Here is a 23,870-nt window from a genome sequence, read left to right as displayed (position 1 = left end):
CTAAACTTTTCCCCTTTCACCCTTAACCCATGTTCTCTGGTTTTATCTCATCTACCCTCAGTGGAAAATGCCTACCTACATTTGCTCTCTCTAGATCCCTCATAATTTTAAACACCTCTATCAAATCTCCTCTCATTCTTCTATGCTCCAGGGAATAACTGCCTAAACTGTTTAACCTTTCCCTGTAACTCAGTTCCTGAAGTCCAGGCAACATCCTAATAAATCTTCTCTGCACTCTTTCAATCTTACTGATATCTTTCCTGTTTTTAGGTGACCAAAACTGCACACTCCAAATTTGGCCTCACCAATGTCTTATACAACTTTAACATCCCAACTCCCATACAATACTTTGCTTTATGAAGGTCAATATGACAAAAGCTCTCCTAACCACCCTATCTACCTCTGACTCAATTTTCAGTGAATTATGTATCTGTGATCCCAGGTCCTTCTGTTCCACCGCACTCCTCCATGACTTACCATTTGCTGTGTATGTTCTTTCTTGGTATGTCCTTCCAAAATGCACTTGACTGCATTAAATTCCTTTTGCAATTTCCAGCCCATTTTTCTGGTCCAGATCCCTCAGCAAACTTTGAAAGCCTTCTTTGCTGTCCACACCAGCTCCAACTTTTGTGTCATCTGTAAACTTGTTGATCCAATTTACCACATTATCACCCACCTCATTGATATAGATGAAAACAACAATGGTCCCAGCACCAATCTCTGAGGCACACTAATAGTCACAGGCCTCCAGTCTGAGCAGCAATTATCCACTACCTCTCTCTGGCTTCTCCCATGTAACCAATGTCAAATCCAGTTGACTAACCTCCCCATGAATACTTAGCGTTTGAATCTTTCTGACTAACCTCCCATGTGGGACCTTGTCAAAGGCCTTACTAAAGTCGATGTAGGAAACATCCACAGCTTTTTCTTCATCAACTTTCATGGTAATCATTCACACCTTTCCTGTAGTGCAGTGACGACACCATTCCAGCTATGATTTAACCAAAATTTTATAAAGTACCATGATCACCATCTTCTTCCATTCCATTTCCCAGCGAATGAAAACAGCATCCCATGTACCTCTTCACCACCCTGTGTTTCCACATTTAGGGATCAATGGACATACTTCAAGATCCCTCTGTTCCTCAATACTCATTCAGGCCCAACCTTTCATGGAATATCCTTCTGTAATTCAACTTCTTCAAATGCATCTTGCACATCAGAGCAGAAATAGGCTATTCAGTCCATCAAATCTGATTCATCTCCTCTGAACTCTCTTCAGTGTCAGCACATTCTTTCTTAAAAGAGGAGTCCAAAACTTCTCAAAATACTCTGGGAGATCTCACCAGTGCCTTATAAAGCCTCAACATCAAATTCTTGCTCTTATATTCTCTTCCTCTTGTCAGGATTAAAGTCTATCTGGCATTACTCTGCCGAGTGAACCAGTTGATCAGTATCATTCTACAACCTCAGACCATACTCTTCACTGTCAACCACATTGCCAATTTTCATGTCATCTGCAAATGTACTAATCTTATCGCCACATTCATATCCAGATCATTAATCTACATCACAAGCAGCAAGGATCTGAGCACCAGTCACTGAGATACACCATTAATCACAGGTTTCCAATTAAAAAGCAACCATTCACCATCACACTCTGTCTCCTATTGCCAAGCCAAATTTTTATCTGATTTGACAAGTTGCCTTGAATCCAATGAGTTCCAACTTTTTAGGGAAGCCTTTCATATTGGACCTGTCAAAATCCTCACTGAAGCTCATGTAGACTACATCAACTGTATTACCTGCATCAATAATATATATATATATATATATATAGTTACTTCCTCAAAAAACTCAATCCAATTAATCAGAGATGATCTCCCATCAATAAAGCCATGCCAACTATTCTTGATCAATTCTGCCTTTCCAAGTGTGGATTATCACTGTCGCTCAGAACTTTATCTAAAAACTTCTCTGCCACTCATGTTAGATGCACTATCCCACATTTACCTCACTTATCCCTACTACATTTACTTTCCAGTTGTTATGTGGCACTCTATATATAGCCAACAGAGATTTAAATTCACATCAGATCCAGGGATCTATTCCCCTTTATGCACACGAAGACATGCAATGCCTCTTCCTTCTTAGTGATAAAATGTTCCAGAATATCCTTGTAGCGTAGATAAAAGCTCACACTCGACTGGAGAGAGAACAAAAGCTTTTATTAGCTTACAACACAGGTATGGTTCATGAACAGACTTCAGAGGGGTTCTGGGTTTAGGCAGGAAACCAAGGTTATATACAAGCCCCAAGGGGAGGACCTGGGAGGCGGGGCCAGTCATCAGTTCAGCACATTTCTAGTGAATCCCAGTTCACAACATTCATCCCTTTCTTCAGAATTAAGGGTCTGTGGATGAAGAGAACAAGGATCAGAAGCTGGTAATGGACATAGAAGATAAATATTTACAATACTATTTACAGATTCAGGCAGTCCAGGGATCTGGAGATCTTGGTGGAGCACCTTAGCAGTGGGTCTCCTGGCTCACCTGTGATGGAAGGGTAGTGGGCTGGGGCTCCAGCTCGATGATAAGAGGGGGGGTTCACTCTCCTCATGAACCGGGTCCACTGAGGCCCTGAGCGGGGATAGGGAGAAAAAGCTTGGTAGCTTGTGGGGCACCTGAGGCAATGGCGTTCTCTTTTTCAACCGTTCTTCCAGGGGTTGTAACTGGTAGTCCTGCTGGATGAGATTCCCCTCACCAGCAGGTACTGATGCAGCTCATCACTCATGAAGGCTGAGTCCTGGTCGCTATGATTATATCTGGGATACTCAACAGGGTGAAAATAGAGTCTAGGGCCTTTATAACGGATGAGGTGGATGTGTCTTGGCGCGGGATGGCGAACGGGAAGCGGGAGTACTTATCGACGACTGAGAGAAAGTAGGTGTTCCCATTCGTGGAGGGGAGACGTTTCTTAAAATTGACACTGAGTCGTTTGAAGGGCTTGGATGATTTAATCAGGTGAGCTTTCACAGGGAGATAAAAGTGCGGCTTGCATTCAGCATAGACCTGGCATGATCTGGTCATTTCCCTGACGTCTTCTATTGAGTAGGGAAAGTTACGGGACTTGACAAAATGAGTCATGCAGGTAACCCCTGGATGGCAGAGCTCATTGTGTATGGTCCGCAGTTGACTTGGACAAAGCATCTGGAGGGCTGCTAATGGCCCCTGGCTGGTAGGCGATATCAAAATTGTAGGCGGAGAGTTCAATCTTCCACCTAGCAATTTTGTCATTCTTGACTTTGCCCCTCTTGGCGTTGCTGAACATGAGTGTGACAGAGCACTGGTCCATGAGGAGCATAAATCTTCTACCTGCCAGGAGGTGCCTCCAGTGCCTTATAGCTTCTACAATGGCCTGCGTCTCCTTTTCCACAGACGGTTTTCGGAGCTCATGGCCTTGAAACGTCAGTGAGAATAAGGCAACCGGTCTGCCCGCCTGATTGAGAGTAGCGGCCAGGGCTACGTCCAAAGCATCACTTTCCATTTGGAAAGGTACATTCTTGTCTACCGTGTGCATAGCTGCTTCCGCAATGTTACTTTGGAGATAATTAAAACCCATCTGGGCTTCGGCAGAATGGGGGAAAATGGTGGCCTTTAAGAGGGGACGAACTATGTCGGTGTATTGAGCGACCCACTGGGCGTAATATGAGAAAAGCCCCAGGAATCCCCTCAAAGCTTTAACAGGAGGCACATCCTATCAGGGTCAGGGCCAATGACGCCATTCTCCACCACATAGCCAAGGATAGCCAGTCATGTAGTCCTGAATACACACTTGTCAGAATTGTAAGTGAGATTCAGGGCTCTCGCCACGTGGAGAAAGCTCTGGAGATTGGCATCATGGACTTCAACGTGTGGCTACAGATGGTGACATTGTCGAGGTAGGGGAAGGGAGCCTTCATTCCGTGCTCATCCACCATCTTGTCCATCTGCTGCTGGTAAATAGACATCCCATTGGTAATACTGAAAGGGTCCCTCTGGAACTGATAGAGTCGACTGTTAGCCTCAAATGCTGTGTACAGGCAGTCCTTGGAACAGATTGGCAGCTGGTGAAAGGCAGCTTTCAGGTCGATGGTTGAATAGACACGATACTGAGTGATATTGTTCACCATATCCAAAATGCGAGGGAGGGGGTATGCGTCCAGGATCTGTTAATTGTTTGGTTATAGTCAATCACTAACCTGGACTTGTTTTCCCCCTTTACCACCACCACGTGTGCTCTCCACAGGCTGGTGCTGGGTTCGATGATCCCCTCCTCCAGCAGGCGCTGGGTCTCCGTCTTTATAAACTCCCTGTCTGCTGTACTGTACCTCCTCCTCTTGGTGCGATGGTCTTACAGTCGGCAGACAGGTTTGTGAACAGAGGTGGGGGGGGGGGTCGATGTTCAGCGTGGAGAGGCTACAAGTGGATCCTGTTCTTGAGGGCCCTCTGTTCCGAACCATTACCGGGGAAAGGGACTAGAAAACTCCAAGGTCATTTTTTTAAGGTGACACAGGAAGTCTAGACCCAACAATACTGGAGCACACAATTCATCTAAAATGTACATGCGAAATTTACAAAATTCCCTCCCTTCAAATGACAGATGAATTATACAATGTTTCTGTCCACGTGCCGAATGGGACTGGGATGCTAGGAAGATTTGGTAATTAGATGGGAACTGTGATGCACTGTAGTGACAGTAAGCAGACACAAGATTTGAAGACTGAACAACAGGCTTTATTCAGCTTAAAATCTCTGCTGTGGTTAGCTGTACCCTGTTCTCGAGTAACTGACCTCAAGGGGGCCAGATGTGGCTTATATCCTGGGCGGATGATTGGCAGCCAACCGGGTGGGGTTTGGTCCATTCAGGTCGACTGATTGACAGCCGGCCAGGTGTTGTCAGTTCTCCAGTGCTCTTCCTCCAGGTACAGTGGTCGCCCCCTGCAGTAGGTTAGTGGTGTATCACCACATTCACCCTCTTCTTTAAAATTGTCCCTGGGGGGTGAGAGATTACATGGCAATCTTCCACAGGACTCTACATATTTACAAGTTCAGATGGCCCGGCGGCCGACGGAGTCTCTGTGACCGTCACAGGGTTGGCTCCTGGTCAAAGGTTGGCGAGGGTGCGCAGGGGCTAGTTGGGGGGGGCTGGGGTGGGTGCTGGAGCGGCTGGCGTGGCACAGCGTGATGGGGTGGTCAGGGCAGCCAGAGTCGGAATGTATATGAGGTGTTGGAGGGGTGGGGGAGAGGGGTCGTCCCTCGCGATTTGAGTGTGTAAAGGGTGCCCAAGGTGGGGAAAACATGCCAGGCCGACATGGTCCTGGGTGTCCCATGGATGTCCAGAGCAGGGGAGATGTGTTGCGCCAGTAGTGGGGGCTGTTGTGTAGCAGTGGGTGCCCCTGTTGGTGCCAGGTCCCTGGTCGAGATGGTGTCCTCCCTGCAGCTTGGGTACCTGACGTAGACGTAGTTATGGTTTGTGTGTAGGAGGAACACCTGTTTGACCAGGGGGGTTGGCCTTGTGGGCCCGTGTGTGTTTACACAGGAGCACCAATCCCGGGGACATGAGGCATGCTGGGAGGGAGATTCCAGTCGCCGATTTCCTAGGGAACAAAAACAGGTGTTCGTGAAGGGTCTCATTGGTAGCCATGCACAGGAGCGACCTGATGGCGTGGAGCACCTCGGGGAGGGCATCCTGCCAGTACTCTATGGACCAGCCCTTGGACTTAAGGGCCAGGAGGACTGCCTTTCAGATTACCCCATTCTCACGCTCTACCTGCCCATTACCTCTTGAGTTGTAACTAGTCGTGTGACTAGTTGGATGCCTTTTGCTGTCAGGTACTGATTGCAGCTCCTCACTCATGAAACTGGACCCCCGATCGCTCTGGATGAATGCGGGGTAGCCGAACAGAGTGAAGATCTGTGTCAGTGCCCTGATGACGGTGGCTGTGGAGGTGTCTGGACACGGGATGGCAAAGGGTAACCGGGAGTATTCATCTATCACTGCGAGGAAGTAGACATTCCGGTTCATGGAAGGCAGGGGGCCCTTGAAGTCAATACTGAGGCGTTTGAAGGGCCAGGTGGCCTTCACGACGTGGGCCTGGTGTGGGTGGAAGAAGCGGGGCTTGCATTCCACACAGACCTGGCATGCCTCAGTCATGGTCCGGACTTCCTGGACGGTGCATGGGAAGTTCCAGGACTTGATGAAATGGCAGAGGTGTGTAATGCCCGGGTGGTAGAGGGATACGTGGAGTGCCTGCAGCTGGTCACCCTGAGCCGACACACAGGTCTGGGATAGGATGTTGGGGGAGTCGTTGAATATCCCCGGTCGATACTGAATGTCATAGCTGAACATTTCTAGCTCGACTCTCCAGCGCAAGATCTTGTCGTTTTTGATCTTGCCTTTGTGGGTGGTGCTGAACATGAATGCCACTGCACGCTGGTCCGTGAGGAGAGTGAATCTCCTGCCTGCCAGGTAGTGGCGCCAGTGGCAGACCACTTCCACGATCGCCTGGGCTTCCTTTTCAATGGCGGAGTGCCCTAGCTCGGAACCGTGGCGGGTTCTTGAGAAGAAGGTGACTGGGCACCCCTCTTGGTTGAAAATAGCGGCGAGGGCCACATCGGAGGCATCGGTCTCCACCTGGAAGGGGGAGTCTTAGACCACAGCATGCATCATGGCATCCGTGATGTCCTGTCTGATGCGAGTGAAGGCTGCCTGCGCCTCGGGTGGGAGGGAAAAGGTTGTGGCCTGGGTCAGTGGGCAGACCTTGTCTGAGAAGTGAGAAACCCACTGTGAGTAATAGGTTAAAAGGCCAAGGCACCTGCGGAGGGCCTTGAGCTTGGGACGAAGAGGCAGCTCCATTAAAGGGCGCATCAGATCTGGATCCGGGCTGCTGACACCATGTACCACGATGGATGTACCCCAGGATGGCGAGGTGGGTTGTGCTGAACAGACACTTCTCTTGAAAGTGAGGTTCAGCTCCTCGGCCGTCCGGAGAAATCTCTCCAGGTTGGCATTGTGGTCCTGCTGGTCGTGGCCGCAGATCGTGACATTATTTTATGCTGGTCTACAATGCGATCCATCTCCTGCTGGAAGACGGAGACCCCGTTAGTGACCCCATATGGACTCGGTGGAATTGGTAGAGGTGCCCGTCCACCTCAAAGGCGGTGTTGGGCTTGTCCCACGTGTGGATTGGGAGCTGATGATAGGCCGACTTCAGGATGATTGTGGAGAAGACTCTGTAGTGGGCTTTCTCATTGACCATGTCGGCAATCCTGGGTAAGGTGTAGGCATCCAGCTGGGTGTCCTGATTAATGGTCTGATTCTAGTCTATGACCATTCTTGGTTTGCTGCCCCCTTTGACCACTTTGCTGGGTTCTATGACACCCTCCACCAGAAGTCGCTTTACCTCCGCCTTAATGAATTCCCTGTCAGCTGTGCAATAGCACCTGCTTCTGGCAGCTATCGGTTTGCAGTCTGGCGTGAGGTAGGAGAAGAGGGCGGGAGGAGTGATGTGCAGTGAAGAGAGGACGCAGGTTGGCCGGGGATGGTTGGATGGCGCACTGTGGAGTGTGAGCAGGTGTAGGGGCCCACCGAAGGAGAGCCTGATGCTCTGCAGGTGTCACTGGAAGTCTAAGCCCAGACTGGGGCACAGAGCTTGGGCATGACCAGGAGCCTGAACCCATTGTATGTGTCCCTCTCCCCACAGTCAGATCAGCAGAGCAGTGCCCAAGGGTATTTTTAGAGCGGTCATGGGTGGCGAAGGCAATAGCGAAGGTGGTGGGTTAGATTTTAAGTCTCAAAGTTTGGGCCACGTTTGGGTGGATGAAGCTCTTGGTGCTGCCGCTATCGAGTAGGCATTTTGTTATCTGCCCATTGACAGCGACGTCCATCATGGAGTGCCCAAGACTGTGTGGAATGTCTCTCGTCAGAGTGGTGGCCGCTAGGATCATTTTGGGGTCCGAGTCACTGCTCCCCGACGGTTGAGGTGAGTGACAGCCGGTGGCGTCCTCTGTAGGCATGGGGTATGGTGAGTGGTGATCCGCAGCGTCTGCAGGGGTGGGGTGCATGGGTAGGGCGATCTGGTCAGCGCCTGTGTTGACCACGTCATCATCATCAGTGCAAGTAGAGTCATTGATAGGCCCAGGCGGCCTTCCTGTCACAAGAGGGTGGCACTGAATTGGGGTGCATGGCAGTGGCATGGCTGCCCTTGCCTGTCGGTCGCGCCATTCGTGCAAAAAGTGACGTCATCCATCGAAGGTGGTGACGTCATTCTGGAAAGTGGATGTGACGTCATTGTAGTCCGGGGCTGGTGTGACCGTGGGCAGTGCAGCACTCGTGAGCACGCAGCGGTTATTCCCGGTGGGGCCGGAAATGGGGCTGCCGAGGCCGGGGAGGACGGATGTAGCTGCAGGGGCAATGGCGCCTCCCGGCACTCACATATGGCAGGGCCCAGATAGGAGGGGGATGGTCGTAAAGGGCCGACGAGCTGCTAGCAAGCTTAGAAAGGTGTACTTTAGTGAGATGGCCTTTCTTGCCACACTTTGAGCAGTACTGATTTTTCTGGCCGGGCAGTTTTGGCGTGATCGTTGATCTGACCCACACCGAGACCGACAGTACTTACACGGATGCGGGGTGCCTGCGGCAGCGATGCTCTCGTCTACTAGCTGGTTTCGGGTCACAGCTGCAGTCTGGGTTTTCCACGTGGAGGCCTGAGGGAGTCGTGAATCGAAGGCTTCGGTGTGAAAGACTGCTGCCTCCAGGGATCAAACTACATCCACAGTTCGGGCCAGGGAGTAGATATTGTCCTCTGCAGCTTCTGTCGGGCAGTTCTCGAGTGCAGGCCTTGAACACAGGCGTCCCTGACCAACCTCTCGATCTCCTTTTCGCTTACCCCAGGTTCTGCCAGACACGGTCGGGCCAGCTCATACGGGGCTGCCAGGTAAGATTCGGCTATCACTCCTGACTGTTGGGCATGAATACTCAGGAGGTACCTGGCGTTGACTGCATACGTTGGGGGCTTGTACATAGCCTCCAAGGTGTCCATCGCTTCCGAGTATTCTGAGCAGTCCTTGAGTGCTTGGAAGGCTCGGGGACCCAACTTCGAGCAGACCAGTATGTTTCCTCCTGTCGGAGTCTAGGACGTCGGGGTCTACCTGGATAATTGCCTCGACCGTGTGCCTCCTCCAGATTTTGAAGCGTGCTTTCGCCTCCAGGTGATTAGGGTAAATTTTGAGGGTCCTGGCACTTAGGAGCAGGTTAAATTTAAGCTGAATAAATTGTGATGCACTGTAGTGACAGTAAGTAGACACAAAATTCAAAGACTGAACAATAGGCTTTATTCAGCTTAAAGTCTCTGCTATGGCTAGCTGTGCCCTGCTCCAGAGGGGCCAGATGTGACTTATATCCCGGGCAGATAATTGGCAGCTGACCGGGTGGGCTTGGTCCATTCAGGTAGACTGTTTGACATTCGGCCAGGTGTTGTCTGTCCTCCAGTGCTCTTCCTGCAGGTACAGTGGTCACCCCCTGAAGTAGGCTAATGGTGTATCACCACAGGTACATTTTTAAGTTGTATTTTTGCACAATCTGTGAGTCTATGAAACTTTCCGTGGAGTCTGTGTCAATCAGGCACTTGGTCAAATGTCCAGTTGCCTTCCCCATCACCATCGAGTTGCTGAGCTGGTGAGGACTATTCTAGTTGAGGACCAGTGATGCCAGGTTGCCGGAGACGCCATGTTCTTCCCTAAAGTGGCCCCCGCTGTCCTGAGTCAACCTGTGCAGGTAAGATAACGCCAACCTCGTGGCACGGCAAGATGGCCTCCCTCCTTTCTCCTCCTCCTCTGATGATGGCACCGAATTAAAAATCAGGCAGCTGCAAGATGGCTGCCGAGCCTTTTCACACCATTTCTGTAGGCGGCAGGTTGAGCACAGGTGATTTCGGGTGAGTCCAGGGCAGACGGCTTGGCACTGGAATCAGATTCAGGAGCGTGGACTTCCCCGGAACTCCCTTAGTGCAGCAGACCCACGCCCAATATCCCTTCTTCCCGCAACTGGAGCATGCCGAGTCTTTGGCCGGGCAACAGGCACAGAGGTGCTGTCCCTTGCCACAAAAAAAAGCATTCCTGGGCGGCCATTAGACTGGCCTGTTCCAGTGATTTGACCACCTCGACATGGTTAACGAGGTACTTCCTTCCCAACTCGAGTGAGCAGTCACTGGCTCGCATACCTCGAGCGGACCCCTACGACTAGTGTCCTGGATCTGTTTATCTTACCAGACGTGGCCCGAAATGGCCTCATACCTGTACTTCTTAGACAGCGTCCATAGATCTAGCAGGTAGTCGTCAATCGACTCTCCAGGTTGTTGGCGACATAGGGGTAGCCGGTGTCTCGCTAAGACCTTGTTTGGGGCCTTCATGTAACGGATCTTCAGAACCTCGACGGCGGTCTCATACATCGGGCAGTCTCGGATGACTGCATTCCTCTTCGTCCCTACCCTTGATATGAGCTGGTTTGTATGGAAGATGTCCCAGGTCGCGTTCAGGTAGGCCTGGAAGCAGTCCAGCCAATATGCAAAATCCTCAGCCATGTTGGGGGACCGGGGGTCTATTAACAGCAAACTGGGCTTGAGCAACACCTCCATCCTTGTTTGTAAACTAATAAAATTGGAGCATAGATAAAAGCTCACATTCGACTGGAGGGAGAACAAACGCTCTTACTAGCTTACAACACAGGTAGGGTTCACGAACAGACTTCAGAGGGGTTCTGGGTTTAGGCGGGAAACAAGGGTTATATTACAATTCCCAGGGGGAGGAGCTGGGAGGTGGGACCAGTCGTCTGAATCCCAGTTCACCACAATCTTCTAGTTCTTCAGTGTTGTTTTAGAAATGTTATTTTCACCATTTAACACTCTTTAACCAGAGTTTGTTCTGAAATGCATTTACTGTGCATTTTCTAATTTGTACTCGGTAATGTTCAAAATGGACTAATCAGAAAAATAGTAGTTATTTTTAATGGTGGTACTGTGATCTTTTACCTTCCCCTGAAGAACTTGAACTGTATGCTGCAGTGTTACCAAATTCAATTGGATGATCCTTGAATCTGCTGAAGATTTGGAGGCAAGCACAGAATCCTAAATGAAATTATGTCTGTCGGAAGTCGGACTAATTGTATTTTAAAACCTCATAATTGTTGTGGTTGAAATGCACCTCATAATTTCATTACCTTCCTAGTCAACCCCAAACCTGGTGAACTTCAGACTGTGCCCAAGGCTGTATGATTATTGAAAAGTTTGTTACCCAATACAATAAACACCCAGTATCTGGCACCTATGGAGATAGGTAGACGAGGAATAAGTAAATTTGCCAGTTGCTTGAGATTGTGTGTTGCATGGTTGGCAAACTGACTGCTAGGGGGTGCCACTTTCAAACTTGCATATTTTTTTAACCTTATTTTCCACATTTTTTTTTCCAGTTGCTTGAATTCCAGATAATGGGGATTTTACTGTACTATCAGTGCCATTCAAATGGAATTACCCGTGCATTATAATTTTCTCATGCTGTTGCTTTACAGGTGATAGTCTGGGGAGATTATGGCCGAATGGACCACAAATGTTTTATGGGCGTGGCACAGATCCTTTTGGAAGAGCTTGACCTTTCTAGCATGGTGATTGGCTGGTACAAACTGTTTCCAACATCATCATTAGTGGACTCCACCTTAACACCACTTACTCGAAGAGCTTCCCAATCATCTCTAGAGAGTTCAACTGGATCTCCCTGCATAAGGTCATAATGATTTTAAAATAAATCAGCAAACAGAAGAAAAATCAGACACCGACCACAAATCGTTGCTGGAGCCAGACAATCACTCTTGTTTTTCCAATGGCACTATTTCAACCAACAGTAAGGCTTCATAAATGCTAAAAAAAAGGACATACATATGTGAATGTATTTCTTTATGTATGCTGGCATGAACTGGCACACACACACACACACACACTGCATTAAATCTGAATGGAAAATGGCGGTCGGTGAGATTTACTGAATGAGACTAGTACCCTGACCTAAAAATAAATAAGCTTTAGCTACAAACTGGAAAGTATCAAACTCAGATAGAAAAAATTGGAATTGTTCATTAATATTTCTATAAAAATCACAGTGTTACCTTCCTGCTCTTACATTTTGTTTTCTTGCACATACTTCTACTGCTGTCTTCTGTACTGAAGTCGCACTAAATTTCGGGAGTTTTTTTTTCCCTCCCTTCTCCCTTCGCTGCTGGCAGAGCCCCTTGCCCATGACTCAAGGCCAGTGACATGTTTACGTGAGCAAGCAAATGGTATTCAACAGTTGCAGACTTCATGCAGATAATGTCAGTGTGTGGATATCATTGGTTCCTGGTCAAAAGCATCACATTTATTGCAAGTTAAGCGAAGAGAGGAATTCAGATTCAGAATTGATTTAGCACAACACTCATATTTCGAGTCTGAAGACTTTAATGTGTTGTTTGTCATTTGCCATATAATTGCCATTGCTTCTCTCGTTGTAAAACAGGCACATGATTGCATCATGAATTAATAATTTTTGTTTTCTGATGTTTTGCATGAAAATAATGTTTTGAAACTGCTGTTGGTGCTGGGGTCTGCGAAAAGCGACTTAGTTTTGGTATTCTGCGAAGAGCGTGGCACTAAAATGATTCTTGTAATGCAGTTCTCTTCCAATAACTACCATTGAGATAACCACTGTATAAAATTGTACATTTGACTGCCTAAAGTGTTGGCCAATAATGGAGAGAGCATAAACTGTTTGAGCTGTACCTGAGACTTTTCCTGATTGTTTGTCCCATGGCAATCCGAGCTAGCCCAGACAGAGCATGATGGTTGCTGCAAATTCTGGTGGAAAACAAAATGATAATTTTATATATGATTTAGTTAACTTTATTTTAGAATTACAGCAAGAACAATTTTTAACAGTAAAATTGATTACTTTTTTGAAACTTTGGATTGCCTAAAAAATTTAATTTTGTTTGAGTCCCACAGTACTTGATGCCCTCTGTGTAAGTTTTTTTATGTCCATGAGGTGCAGTGATTCTCCTTCCTTCTGCACCATGGTCGTCTTGAGTTTCTGATCACTGATGTGGAGCAGCATGACTCTGGACCTGTTCAACTGCTGCATGCACGTTTTATAAGGGGGGGGGGGGGAGGGTGGTGGGGATAGAACATGGGAGTTATGATGTGTGTTAGTGCCACATAGGCCAGCTTGTAAGTTGCATGTACTTGTACAGTTTGCTTGTTAATTAATATATGGAAATTACTAAAAAAAACAAAGCCATTTCTTTCTGTCTTAGATCTTATTGCTGATTTTAATAAGCCTCAGGTTTGCTGGTGGATGTCTATTGAAAGATTTTTTTGTACCCTATCTGGCAAATACATGCTGATGCAGCACAGAAAAGCACCTTATTGGCCTTGTTGTGGACTCTTACTGTGGGGCTTTGGCAGCCTTGTGTATACAGTTTTGAATTGAAGGTATTTTGCCTGCACGGATTGAAGTGTCTCGTTTAAATTGGTCAGCACTTTGTCTGAGTCCCACAATATAGAATAAGACTGGTTTGCTGCTCGACCTGCTGAGCAGGATGAATTAAAACACTGCTTTTAGCTGATTGGGTGGTATCTTTCGAACAGCAACAGTTGTCTAAACACTCCCCTGTGCTTTTAAATGAACCTCAGACATATGTTATGTAAACAATGTTTAATAAAAAGTTACTTTTCATGTCCATTTTAGAAGTTTCCCTTTATTCATAAACCAAACTTTATATGCAGGGACTGAATGGGAACAATGGTGTGGATGTCAAAAAGGAAATCATCCATCTTCTCCCTCCATTCTCCATCCTTCCTACTCTTTCTCCTCCTGTCCCTACCCTCTTCGCTTGCTTCATCTGCCAGCCCCCTCCTTTACCCTTCCTCATCTCCTCCTCTCCCCCTGTTTAGCTATCTCCTTTCTCTTCCACTTTTCCTCTCCCTTTTGCCCTGTCCCTATCTACCCATTCACTCTCCTCTAATATTTCATACACTGCTCTGATTTCCACCTGACTCCTCCAGCATTAATTGTCCCTCCATCTACATCCTTCTTGTTCTCCCTCCTCCCTCTACACAACACTCTCCTTTCCACTCTCCCCTCTCCACACCTTCCCTCTTCCCTTTCCCTTATTTCTTCCTTCTGTTTCACTGCCCTCCCATTTCTTCCTTCCCTCTCCATTTTTCCCACCCACCAACTCTCCTCCCCAACACCCCCTTCATCCTCCCATCAACCCCTCATTCCTCTTCTATCCCCATCACCCACTCCATCAATCCTTGCCTCTTCCCATCACTGGCTCCCTCCCTTACCCATCATGCTATCCCACCCTCCCGTGTTACTCTCCTCCCTCTTCCCTCCCCATCAGCACCTTCTCTCCTTCAGCTCCTCCCTCCCTCTCTCCTCAAACTCCCCCACCACCCTTTCTCTCTCCCTCCTCCCATCCCTTCTCCCCCCCTCCCTCATCCCCTCCTCTTCGCTTCCATCATTGACAATCCATCTCCCCCACATCCACTCCTCTCTCCCCTACCCATCTGTCTCTCCCTCCCTCCTCTTTCCTCGATACTTCTTTCCCCTTCCTTTCTTTTGTTCCCTTTCCAGTTTCCACCATCTCTCTGATCCCTCTATTCCTCTCAAATCTTTACCTCCCCTCCTCACTCACTGATCTCTCATCTTGCTCCTTCCATGTGTCCTGATCTTTCCCTCTCTCGGCATCTCTCTCCTGCCCCCTTTCCCTTCCACTTTCCTTCTTCTTCCTCATCCTTCCTTCTCTCCACCCTACCGCTATCTCCCTCTTCCTGTCTTTTCATCCTCACTCACTCCCAGCTCTCCCTCCCTTTTTCCACTACCACTCTCACATTCTTCACTCGATCACCTCCCCCTCACCATTTTCCTCTCTTCCCCTCCCCACCTCTTTTTGCTCTCTCTCATTCCCTCACCTTTCCTACTCCCTCTTCAATTCCTTTTTTTTATTCCCTCTCTCCACACATCCCCTTATATCTCCCTCACCCCTCACATCTCTATGCTCCTTGTCCTTCCCCACTCCTTTTTCTCATAACCAGCCCTTCTCCACCCTTTACTCCTCACATCCCCTCAATCCCTTTCCACTCTGTTCCCATCTTCTTCCATCTCTTCACACCCTCCCTCTCCCCTCAACTATTTCCTTCATTTCCATTCTCTCCTTCCTTACCTCTTCCACATTCACTCACAACACACCTCTACTCCCCTTATGTTCCCCTCCCCCTCTCTCTGTCCCTCACCGTCCATCTTATCTTCCTGCTTCAATGCACCCTTTCTCATCCCCTAAGAACAGTTCAGCACAGGAACAGGCCCTTTGACCCATATGTCTCAGCTGAACATGGTGTCTAAATTGAACTAAAAATCTGGTGCTTGCACTTGACAGATATCCCTCCAACTGTTTCATATTCATGTATCTATCTAGAAGCTACTTAAGTACTACTCATCTCTGTTTCCACCTCTTATTCCTGGCAGCCCATTCCAGGCACCAATCATTATTCCCTAACCCATTTCTTTTAAACTTCCTCCTCTCACTTTCAATGCATGTTCTCTTTTATCCTGGGGAAAAGATTCTGACAGTTCACCCATCAATGCCTGTCCTGATTTTATCAGGTTTATCCTCAGCCTCTGACGTCTAGACAAAGCAATCCAAGTATGACCCATCTCTCAGAATGACTCATACCTGCTAAACAAGATAACATCCTGGTAAATCTCTTCCGTACCTTTTCCAAAGCTTCCACACTCTTCCTGTAATGAGGTGACCAGAATTGCACACAATATTCATGTGCAGCCTGTAATGATAGAGTGTTAGTAATAATCCTGACCACTAGGATGGCGCAGTTGGCATAGTGGTTAGTGTACTGCTTTTACAGTGCCAGTGATCGGGACTGGACCTGGGTTTAAATCACGTGCTGTCTGTAAGGAGTTGTACTTTCTCACCATGGGTTTTCTCTGGGGGCTCTGGTTTCCTCCCACCTTTCAAAAACATTCTGGGGTGTAGGTTAATGGGGGTAAATTGGATGCCACAGATACTTAGGGCCAAATTGGCTATATGTTTAATTTTAAAATTTAGAGAGTTGGAGATGAGCTGTTGCAGTTAGGAGCAGATTCAAAATGAATGCCTCCTCGAGGTCATGAGTGAGTACTATAGCTAATAAAGTATAGTTGTTATAATAGAACCTGTTTCTTTATTACAATAAAGGAAACATCACATGATACCAGGAGTCCACAGAGGGAGAATCAGTCGATAGCAGCAGAAAACATGGAGAATTTAAAGGCTCCTGATGCTTAAAATTGAACTGGAAATGTTGATCATAAGTGGAGGTTGTTCAAACAAAGATTCATGTGGTACCTGCAAGCCATTGGACTTGATAGAAAACCTGTTGCACGAAGATTGCTCTGCAACTTACCGTGGCGGGACATCAAGCACTAGAGGTTTTCAACACCTTTGTTTTTGCCGAGGCAGTAGACCAAGGCAAGTTCAACAAGATGTTTGATGAACACTGTTCATGAAAGAAAAATGAAACATTTGAGAGGTACATGTTTTGCTCACGCACACAGCTGCAGGGAGAGAGCTTTGATGCTTTTTTTCAAACTTGAAATATGCATTTTCAATGATCAAATTGTGTTTGCATTATGGATACGAAAGTGAGGGAGAGGTTGCTGAGAAAGACAAAGCTTACCTTAGCTGGAGCTGTAAAGATATGCCATGCCAGTGAATTAGGCCTGCAGCATGCAAAAAAAGTTCAGTGAGAGTGCAAAAACCAGTGAAAATGAAGGCATAGCCACAGTATCTCAACGCATGCATAAACAAAAAGTGAGATATAGGAAACAAAACATGGAGAGACATTCAATTGTAAATGATGTGGCCCTCAACATGCACCAAAATGATGCCCAGCATATGGAAAAGTGCAAAGAGCAGAATCATTACACAAAACAATATTTTTCCAAAGGGAACAAAACAAGAGTGAAAGTGTGCACACTGTTTAGAAGAAACTGCTTTTAGAGATGCACTCTTAATTGGTGTGGTAGTGCAGAAAGACTATAAGCCAACAGACACTGAACAGCCAAGCATGAACAGAGTTGAGCAGTATAAGTGGACTGAGTCATTACATAAAAATGGAACAAATATTCCTTTCAAGCTGGACACAGGGCCAAAGGTCAATTTGATCCGTGAGCACGGCATCAGGGCAATGAAGATAAAGCCATACATCCCTGCAAATTCAACACAGCTCAAAGTCTACAATGGACAAAGCATCGATGCAAAAGGAACATGTAAACTCAAGGTGAAAGTTAAAGATAAAGAGCACCACCTCAGCTTCACAGTAGTCTCAGATGGACATGAATCACTACTGGGTGACAAAGCATGTGAAAACTTAAGTTTATTCAAGAGTGTGTACCACAATAACAGCGACAATACATGGACCGCATAGAGGAAATACTGGATCAATTTCCAGACATCTTCAAGGGGTTTAGAGTTCTACTATTCACCTATAAGATGCAGTTAAAAGAGGACGTCAGTAGTACATGCCCCAAGGTTGGGTTCCAGCACCACTAAAAGAAATGCTCAAGCAGGAACTCAACCAAATGACAGCACTAGGGGTCATAAGGTGGAGGAGCCCATTGAATGGGTGAATTTAATGGTGTGTGTCAAAAAGAACAGTGACCTTCATGAGTGCATGGACCTAAAAGACTTGAATGCCATTTTAAAGAGGAAACATTATCAAATTTCAACCAGGGATGAAATTACAAGCGAGATGGCCTGTGAAAAGTTTTTCACTAAATTGGATGCATCCCAGGGCTTATGGCAAATAAAATTGCCAGAAGATATCACAAAATACTGTACATTTACTACACTATTTGCCAATACTCCTGTCTGAGGATGTCTTTTGGAATTTCCTCAGCTCTGGAAGTGTTCCACAGGAGAATGGAGCACATCATAGAAGGCATACATGGGGAACGTGTGTACATGGATGACATGATCCTATGGGGATCCACACAGGAGCAACACAAGAGGCTCAACAAAGTGCTACAACACATTCAGAAGTATGGATTAAAGTTTCTGAAAGATAGGATATATAGATATTTGGACCATCATCAGATAATTAAGGACAGTCAGCATGGATTTGTGCATGTAGGTCATGTTTAACAAATCTTGTAGAGTTTTTTGAGGAAGGTTGATGAGGGAAAGACTGTGGATGTTGTCTATATGGACTTCAGTAAGGCTTTTGACAAGATTCCACAAGAGAGGTTAGTTCAGAAGATTAGGAAACTAGGTTAACATAGAGTGGTTGCAAACTGGATACAAAGTTTGCTTGGTGGAAGAAAACAGAGTGGTGGTTGATGGTTGCTTCTCAGTGTGGAGGTCTGTGTCAAGTGGTGTGCTTCAGGGATCTGCTTTGGGACCATTATTGTTTGTTATCTATATAAATGACCTAAATGATAACGTGGTGAATTGGATCAGCACGTTTGCTGATGCCACAAAGATAGGAGGTGTCATGGACCGTTAGGAATATTTTCAAAGCTTGCAGCAGGATCTGGAACAGCTGCGAAACTGGGCCAGTAAATGGGTGATGGAATTTAATGCAGATAAGTGTGAGGTATGGCACTTTGGAAGAGCAAATCAGGGTAGGACGTACAGTAAATGGTAGGCCATTGAGGGGTGCAGAGGAGTAGAGATCTGGAATGCATATACATTGTTTCTTGAAGGTGGTGTTGCATGTGGACAATGTTTTAAAGAAAGCTTTTGGCATCTTAGACTTTATAAATCAAGGTATTGAGTATAGAAGTTGGGATGTTCTGTTCTGGTTGCCCAGCAGCAGGAAAGATGTCAATAATATTGAAAGAATGCTCCTTGGAACGAAGAAGAATGAGGGGAGATGATAAAGGTTTATAAAGTTATGAGGGTATAGACAAAATAGATGTGAGTAGGATGTTTCCACTTAGATTGGGGGAGATAATTATGAGAGGTCACAGCTTTAGGCTGAAAGGTAGAGGGAACATAAGGGGAAATTTTTTCACTCAGAGAGTGGTGAGAGTGTGGAGTGTCTGATGTAGTGAATCTTGAGTTTTAAAAATAAATTGGATAAATACATGGATAGGAGAGGTCTGGAGGGTTAGGGAATGAGAGTAGGTCAGTGGGACTAGGTAGTTTTATTGGTCAGCATAGACCAGAAGGGTTGAATGTCCTGTTTTCCTGTGCTGTAACATTCTTTGGTTCTAAAAATGTCAGTTTCGTGTGAAAAATCACCTTTCTGGAATAATCTGTCAGATCCAGGTGAGAAACCTGGCAAGAGCATGGTAAAAGCAATTTTAGAGATGCCCAGACCCACTAACAAAAAAAGGCATATAGAGAGTACTGGGAATGATCAATTTCATTGATAAATTCAAACCAAACCAGTCTTCCAAAACAATGTCGCTAAGGAAGTTGTTCTAGAACAAATGTGAATTCAAGTGGACAGACAATCACGAGGAAGAATGGGGATAACTGAAGATCATTCAAACTACAGAATCAGTGCTTTTGACATTTTTTGATGCATCCAGAAGGAAGAAAATATCTATGGACATTTCAAAAGATGGAATGGGTGCTGTACTACTTCAGGCTGTGGGAGATTTGAGGCCAGTAACATCAAGGACGATGACAACATCTGAATGTCGATATGCACAGATTAAGAAAGAGTGTCTAGGTCTGGTCTATGAATTTGAGAAATTCATGGCAGAGACAAACCACAGGCCATTATAGTGATAGTCAAGAAAAATCTCAGTGAAATGTCACCATGAATCCAACGACTGACGAAGCTGCAATGTTATGACTTTGAATTGGTGTACACATTGGGGAAACTTATTGTGTTAGCTGATGCGTTTGCCATGGCAATGACATAGAGTGAAGAACACAATGAGAGTTCCACAGAAACAAATGTGAACCTGATCACTGAATCTCTTCCCGTATCTGATATGAAATCCAAGCAGATCACAGCTGAAAAAGGACACAGTTCTACAGAAGGTCATCAAGAATCTGAATGAAGGATGGCCTAGAGGTGAATGTCAGCCATACTACAACATCAGAGCTGAGCTGAGTGTTGTCAATGGGCTTCTACTCAGACTGCAGAATTATCATTCTTCAATCACTGTGAGAAGAGATGCTGAGAAGGGTGCATGAGTGGCACCTTGGAATTGAAAAATGCAAGAGACACTGCAGGAACAGACAAATACAGAGGATCCAGCCCGCACAGCAACAGAGGTAACACCACTAGTGCTGGATGGTAGTGGACCAGCAGAGCCAACACAAGCTCCTGTGTTGAGGATCCTTGCATTTTTTTTAGTTACCAAAACACCTGACAGACTGCATCTCTGAAGGAAAAGAACTGCACACTTAAAAAGTTTGTGCTGGTAATGTCTGAGTTTACATGTGTTGAACTTTAAAGTGAAATGAATACTGTACAGTACAACTCTGATTATCCGACATCGGATTCTCCAAAATCCTCATTTATCCAAAAAAAGTTAGATAAATTAAGATATCCTAAACAAATCAGAAATCCTCATTTATCCAAATTTTTTTTTGGAGCCAAACTGACCTCACGAGTTAAAAGAAATTCACTCAACATGAAATTAGAGCAATGATTGTTCTCGTTTTAGATAACTCCCTCCCCTCTCTCTTTCCATTTCTTCTTTACCTTCCCCTATTGAGTTTTCCCTTCAACTCTCCCTCTCAAACTTCATTCCGCTATCTCCCAGCTGCAGGTAGTTGGAAGAATCCCTTGTCCCAGCGTCATCAAGGAGACTGGCCTCCCAATGGGAGTGGGGTCCTCTGGCTCCTGGCAGGAGCGGGGCCTCAGTGGGGACATATCACTGATTGGAGAGAATTAAACATTATTTTAATGCTTAAAAAGCTTTCTCTTGTTGTTTGTTGTTTAAACAATGTTACAATTGATTTGCTGTTGCTACTGGGATGATTTTTTTTAAAATAACCACCTATCCAAAAAAAAGGTTTATCTGATTTAGGCCCAGTCTTGACCATTTTAGATTATTGGAATTGTATTAGTGTGTCAAGTTGTTTGATTAAACATCTCAAGGAAAGGGGATGTAATGATCGAGTGCTATCCAGACCACTAGAGGGAGTCAAATACAAGCTGTTTGCAGCCAGGAGTAGATTCAAAATGGATGCCTCCATGAGATTGTAAGTACTATAGCTAATAAAGTATAGTTGTTATTAAAAGAACCCAACTTTCTTTATTACAATAAAAGAAACATCACATAGCATAACCAAAGTTTTACACAGCTGCAACATGGCTTCCTAACTTTTATATTCAACTTCCTGCCCAAGTTTCCTGTGCCTTTTTAACCAGCTGTCTTATGTGTGGCCATTTTCAAGGAGCAAAGGACTTAGACTCAGTCCCCCTTCAACATCAATACTTTTAAAAAACCCTCTCTCCCCTGTCTCTCATCATCCCTCTTTGCTCACTCAAACTTCCAACTCCCAGTTCTTTCCTCTCTCTTCCTCCTCCACCAGTTCCTATTCCCATTCCTTTTTCCTCCCCTTCACTCTTGACACTTCCCCCTCCCTCCTCTCTTCCCCCTACCCCCTCTACCTCCCCTCTACCTCCGCCCTCTCACCCCTCTCCCCCTTCACCTCCCCTCTCCCTACTTCTTTCTCCTTCCCCCCACCTCTCTCTCCCCTTTCTCTCCTTCCCTCCACCTCTCTCTCCCCTTTCTTTCTCCTCCCCCACCCCTCTCCCCCCACCTCTCTCCCCTTTCTTTCTCCTCCCCCACCCCTCTCCCCCCACCTCTCTACCCTTTCTTTCTCATTCCCCCCACCTCTCCCCCCTCTCCATCCCACCTCTCCCCCCTCTCCATCCCACCTCTCCCCTCTCTCCATCCCACCTCTCCCCCCACCTTTCTTTCCCCCTACCCCTCGCCCCCATCCCTCTCCCCACCCCTCACCCCTCTCCCCCTTCTTTCTCCTCCCCCCCTCTCCATCCCACCTCTCCCCTCTCCCCCCACCTTTCCCCCTACCCCTCGCCCCCATCCCACCTCTCCCCCCTCTCCATCCCACCTCTCCCCCCACCTCTCTTTCCCCCTACCCCTCGCCCCCATCCCTCTCCCCACCCCTCACCCCTCTCCCCCTTCTTTCTCCTCCCACCCCTCTCCCCACGTCTGACATTTGCCCCCGCCCGCTCGGTGGTCCACGGGAGACCCAGCTGCTTGTAGCAGCGCGTCGGCGGCCGGGGAGCTGGGATGAGGAGTGGACGCCGCCGGGCTCTCCTCCGACCCCGGCCACACCATGAAGTCGGCTGCGCTCGGTCGCCTGTGCTTCGCTCTGCCCTGGGCGTTGCTGCTGGTCCTGGTGGCGGACATTGACTCGGGGAGACGGCCCCGGGAAGCCGGGGTGCCCGCAGCCTCCAACCTGTCGTTGCCCACCATCTACGCCATCACCCCGACCTACCGGCGGCCGGAGCAGAAGGCCGAGTTGACGCGCCTGGCCAACACCTTCCGCCAGCTGCAGCACTTCCACTGGGTGCTGGTGGAGGACGCCGCGTCCCGCAGCCGCCTGGTCGCCGACCTGCTCGCCAACTCGGGCATCCCGTCCTACACCCAGCTGCACGTCCCCACCCCGCGCCGCTACAAACGCGCCGGCATGGCCCGGGCCACCGAGCAGAGGAACGAGGGGCTGCGCTGGGTGCGCAACAAGAACCGCTCCCGACACAACCCCGGCGTCGTCTTCTTCGCCGACGATGACAACACCTACAGTCTGGAACTCTTCCAGGAGGTAGGCGCTCGCCGTCCGTCGCCTCTTCCTCGCCGTTGATCCCTCACTCTCTCCCTTTCACCACCGCTTCCGCTGTCGTTCTCCCCAATCTGGCCTTTTTGTTGCCTCCGCTCTGGGTACTTGCTCTGTATCTGGCCTTGAAACTCCCATCCGTACAACTTGCTCTTTCTCGTCTGCCTTCGCTCTCCCCCTGTTGCCTATTACCCCTCTCTCTCGATGCCCCTTCCAGTCTCTGGACCCCCAAAGTTACCCCCTCCTTACTAACCATTTGAGCTGACTCTGACCTTGACCCTTTCTCTCTGCAACTGTGTGTAGATTTTTCTACCTATTCCCTCTCCCGAGGTCGATATTGTCCAACTACATGTAAATGATCTTTTAGTTCTGCCTGTCTTTGTCAGTATTCATTCCTGGCAATCACCTCCCTCTCATTTGCGCTTTGTCCCTTTCTGCATCTTATCCAGTTTCTGGTCTCAATGCTCTTGACAATGGTTTCCTCTTTACTTTCATGTTTTTGTCAATGGAGAAATGCTTCCAAACAAGTTCCTGTTAGAACTCAACCCTGAGGACACTTAAGTCAAAGGAGTTTGTATGCAGGTGATTGGCGTTTATCCCAGAGACAATACTTTGACATGTGGGCAGTTTATATTCAAGAGATGAAGTATAAACGAGAGAGAGTGGAAGTGTGAGAGGTGATGTGTATACCAGGATCAATTTACTTCGGAGAATCATTTTGAAAAGTTGGGGTGGGGTATACCTGAGTGTTGTTGTGTTTTCTGTGCGGCAGTATACATCAGATCAATGGTGTGCATCTTGCTTCAATGGATAGTCCTGGCAACTGTGTATCGGAGGGGTGCATTGGTACAAGAGACCCTGTATATGTGTGTGAGAGTGTGCATGCTGGCATGCTCTGTACATGCAGGAGATGGAGTATGTACTGGAGACCATGTACATCCAAGAGACAATATGTATACTGGGCTGCTTCCATGTAC

The 23,870-nt window shown here is 47.2% G+C and overlaps 2 protein-coding genes and 1 long non-coding RNA gene across 5 annotated transcripts in view; 2 read left to right on the top strand and 1 right to left on the bottom strand.

Annotated features, from left to right (window-relative positions):
- The window catches only part of rims1a (regulating synaptic membrane exocytosis 1a), a 172,606-nt gene extending 159,391 nt beyond the window's left edge, over positions 1-13,215 (top strand). Inside the window, exon 14 of the mRNA XM_069886157.1 lies at positions 11,605-13,215. Within this exon, the coding sequence (XP_069742258.1) occupies positions 11,605-11,823 (219 nt within the window). The 3' untranslated portion in view covers positions 11,824-13,215. The remainder of the gene's footprint in view (positions 1-11,604) is intronic.
- On the bottom strand, positions 2,212-22,647 carry LOC138736512 (uncharacterized). 3 transcript variants are annotated; one of them, XR_011340327.1, is made up of 6 exons: positions 22,558-22,647; positions 12,845-12,919; positions 11,870-11,950; positions 11,069-11,136; positions 4,833-5,033; positions 2,212-2,413 (listed from the first exon to the last, which is right to left on the bottom strand). It is a non-coding gene; the product is annotated as an uncharacterized lncRNA (long non-coding RNA). The 3 variants fall into 3 exon arrangements; XR_011340326.1 differs by lacking the exon at positions 4,833-5,033; XR_011340325.1 differs by lacking the exons at positions 4,833-5,033; positions 11,069-11,136.
- Positions 22,264-23,870, top strand: part of b3gat2 (beta-1,3-glucuronyltransferase 2 (glucuronosyltransferase S)) — a 32,696-nt gene continuing 31,089 nt past the window's right edge. The window contains exon 1 of the mRNA XM_069886162.1: positions 22,264-22,881. Coding sequence (XP_069742263.1) covers positions 22,396-22,881 — 486 coding nt within the window. The 5' untranslated portion in view covers positions 22,264-22,395. The remainder of the gene's footprint in view (positions 22,882-23,870) is intronic.

This window comes from Narcine bancroftii, chromosome 6 (assembly GCF_036971445.1).
Source record: "Narcine bancroftii isolate sNarBan1 chromosome 6, sNarBan1.hap1, whole genome shotgun sequence".
Taxonomy (NCBI): Eukaryota; Metazoa; Chordata; class Chondrichthyes; order Torpediniformes; family Narcinidae; genus Narcine; species Narcine bancroftii.
Note: the sequence above shows the minus strand (reverse complement) of the source record. Positions and strands in the feature narration are given on the sequence as shown.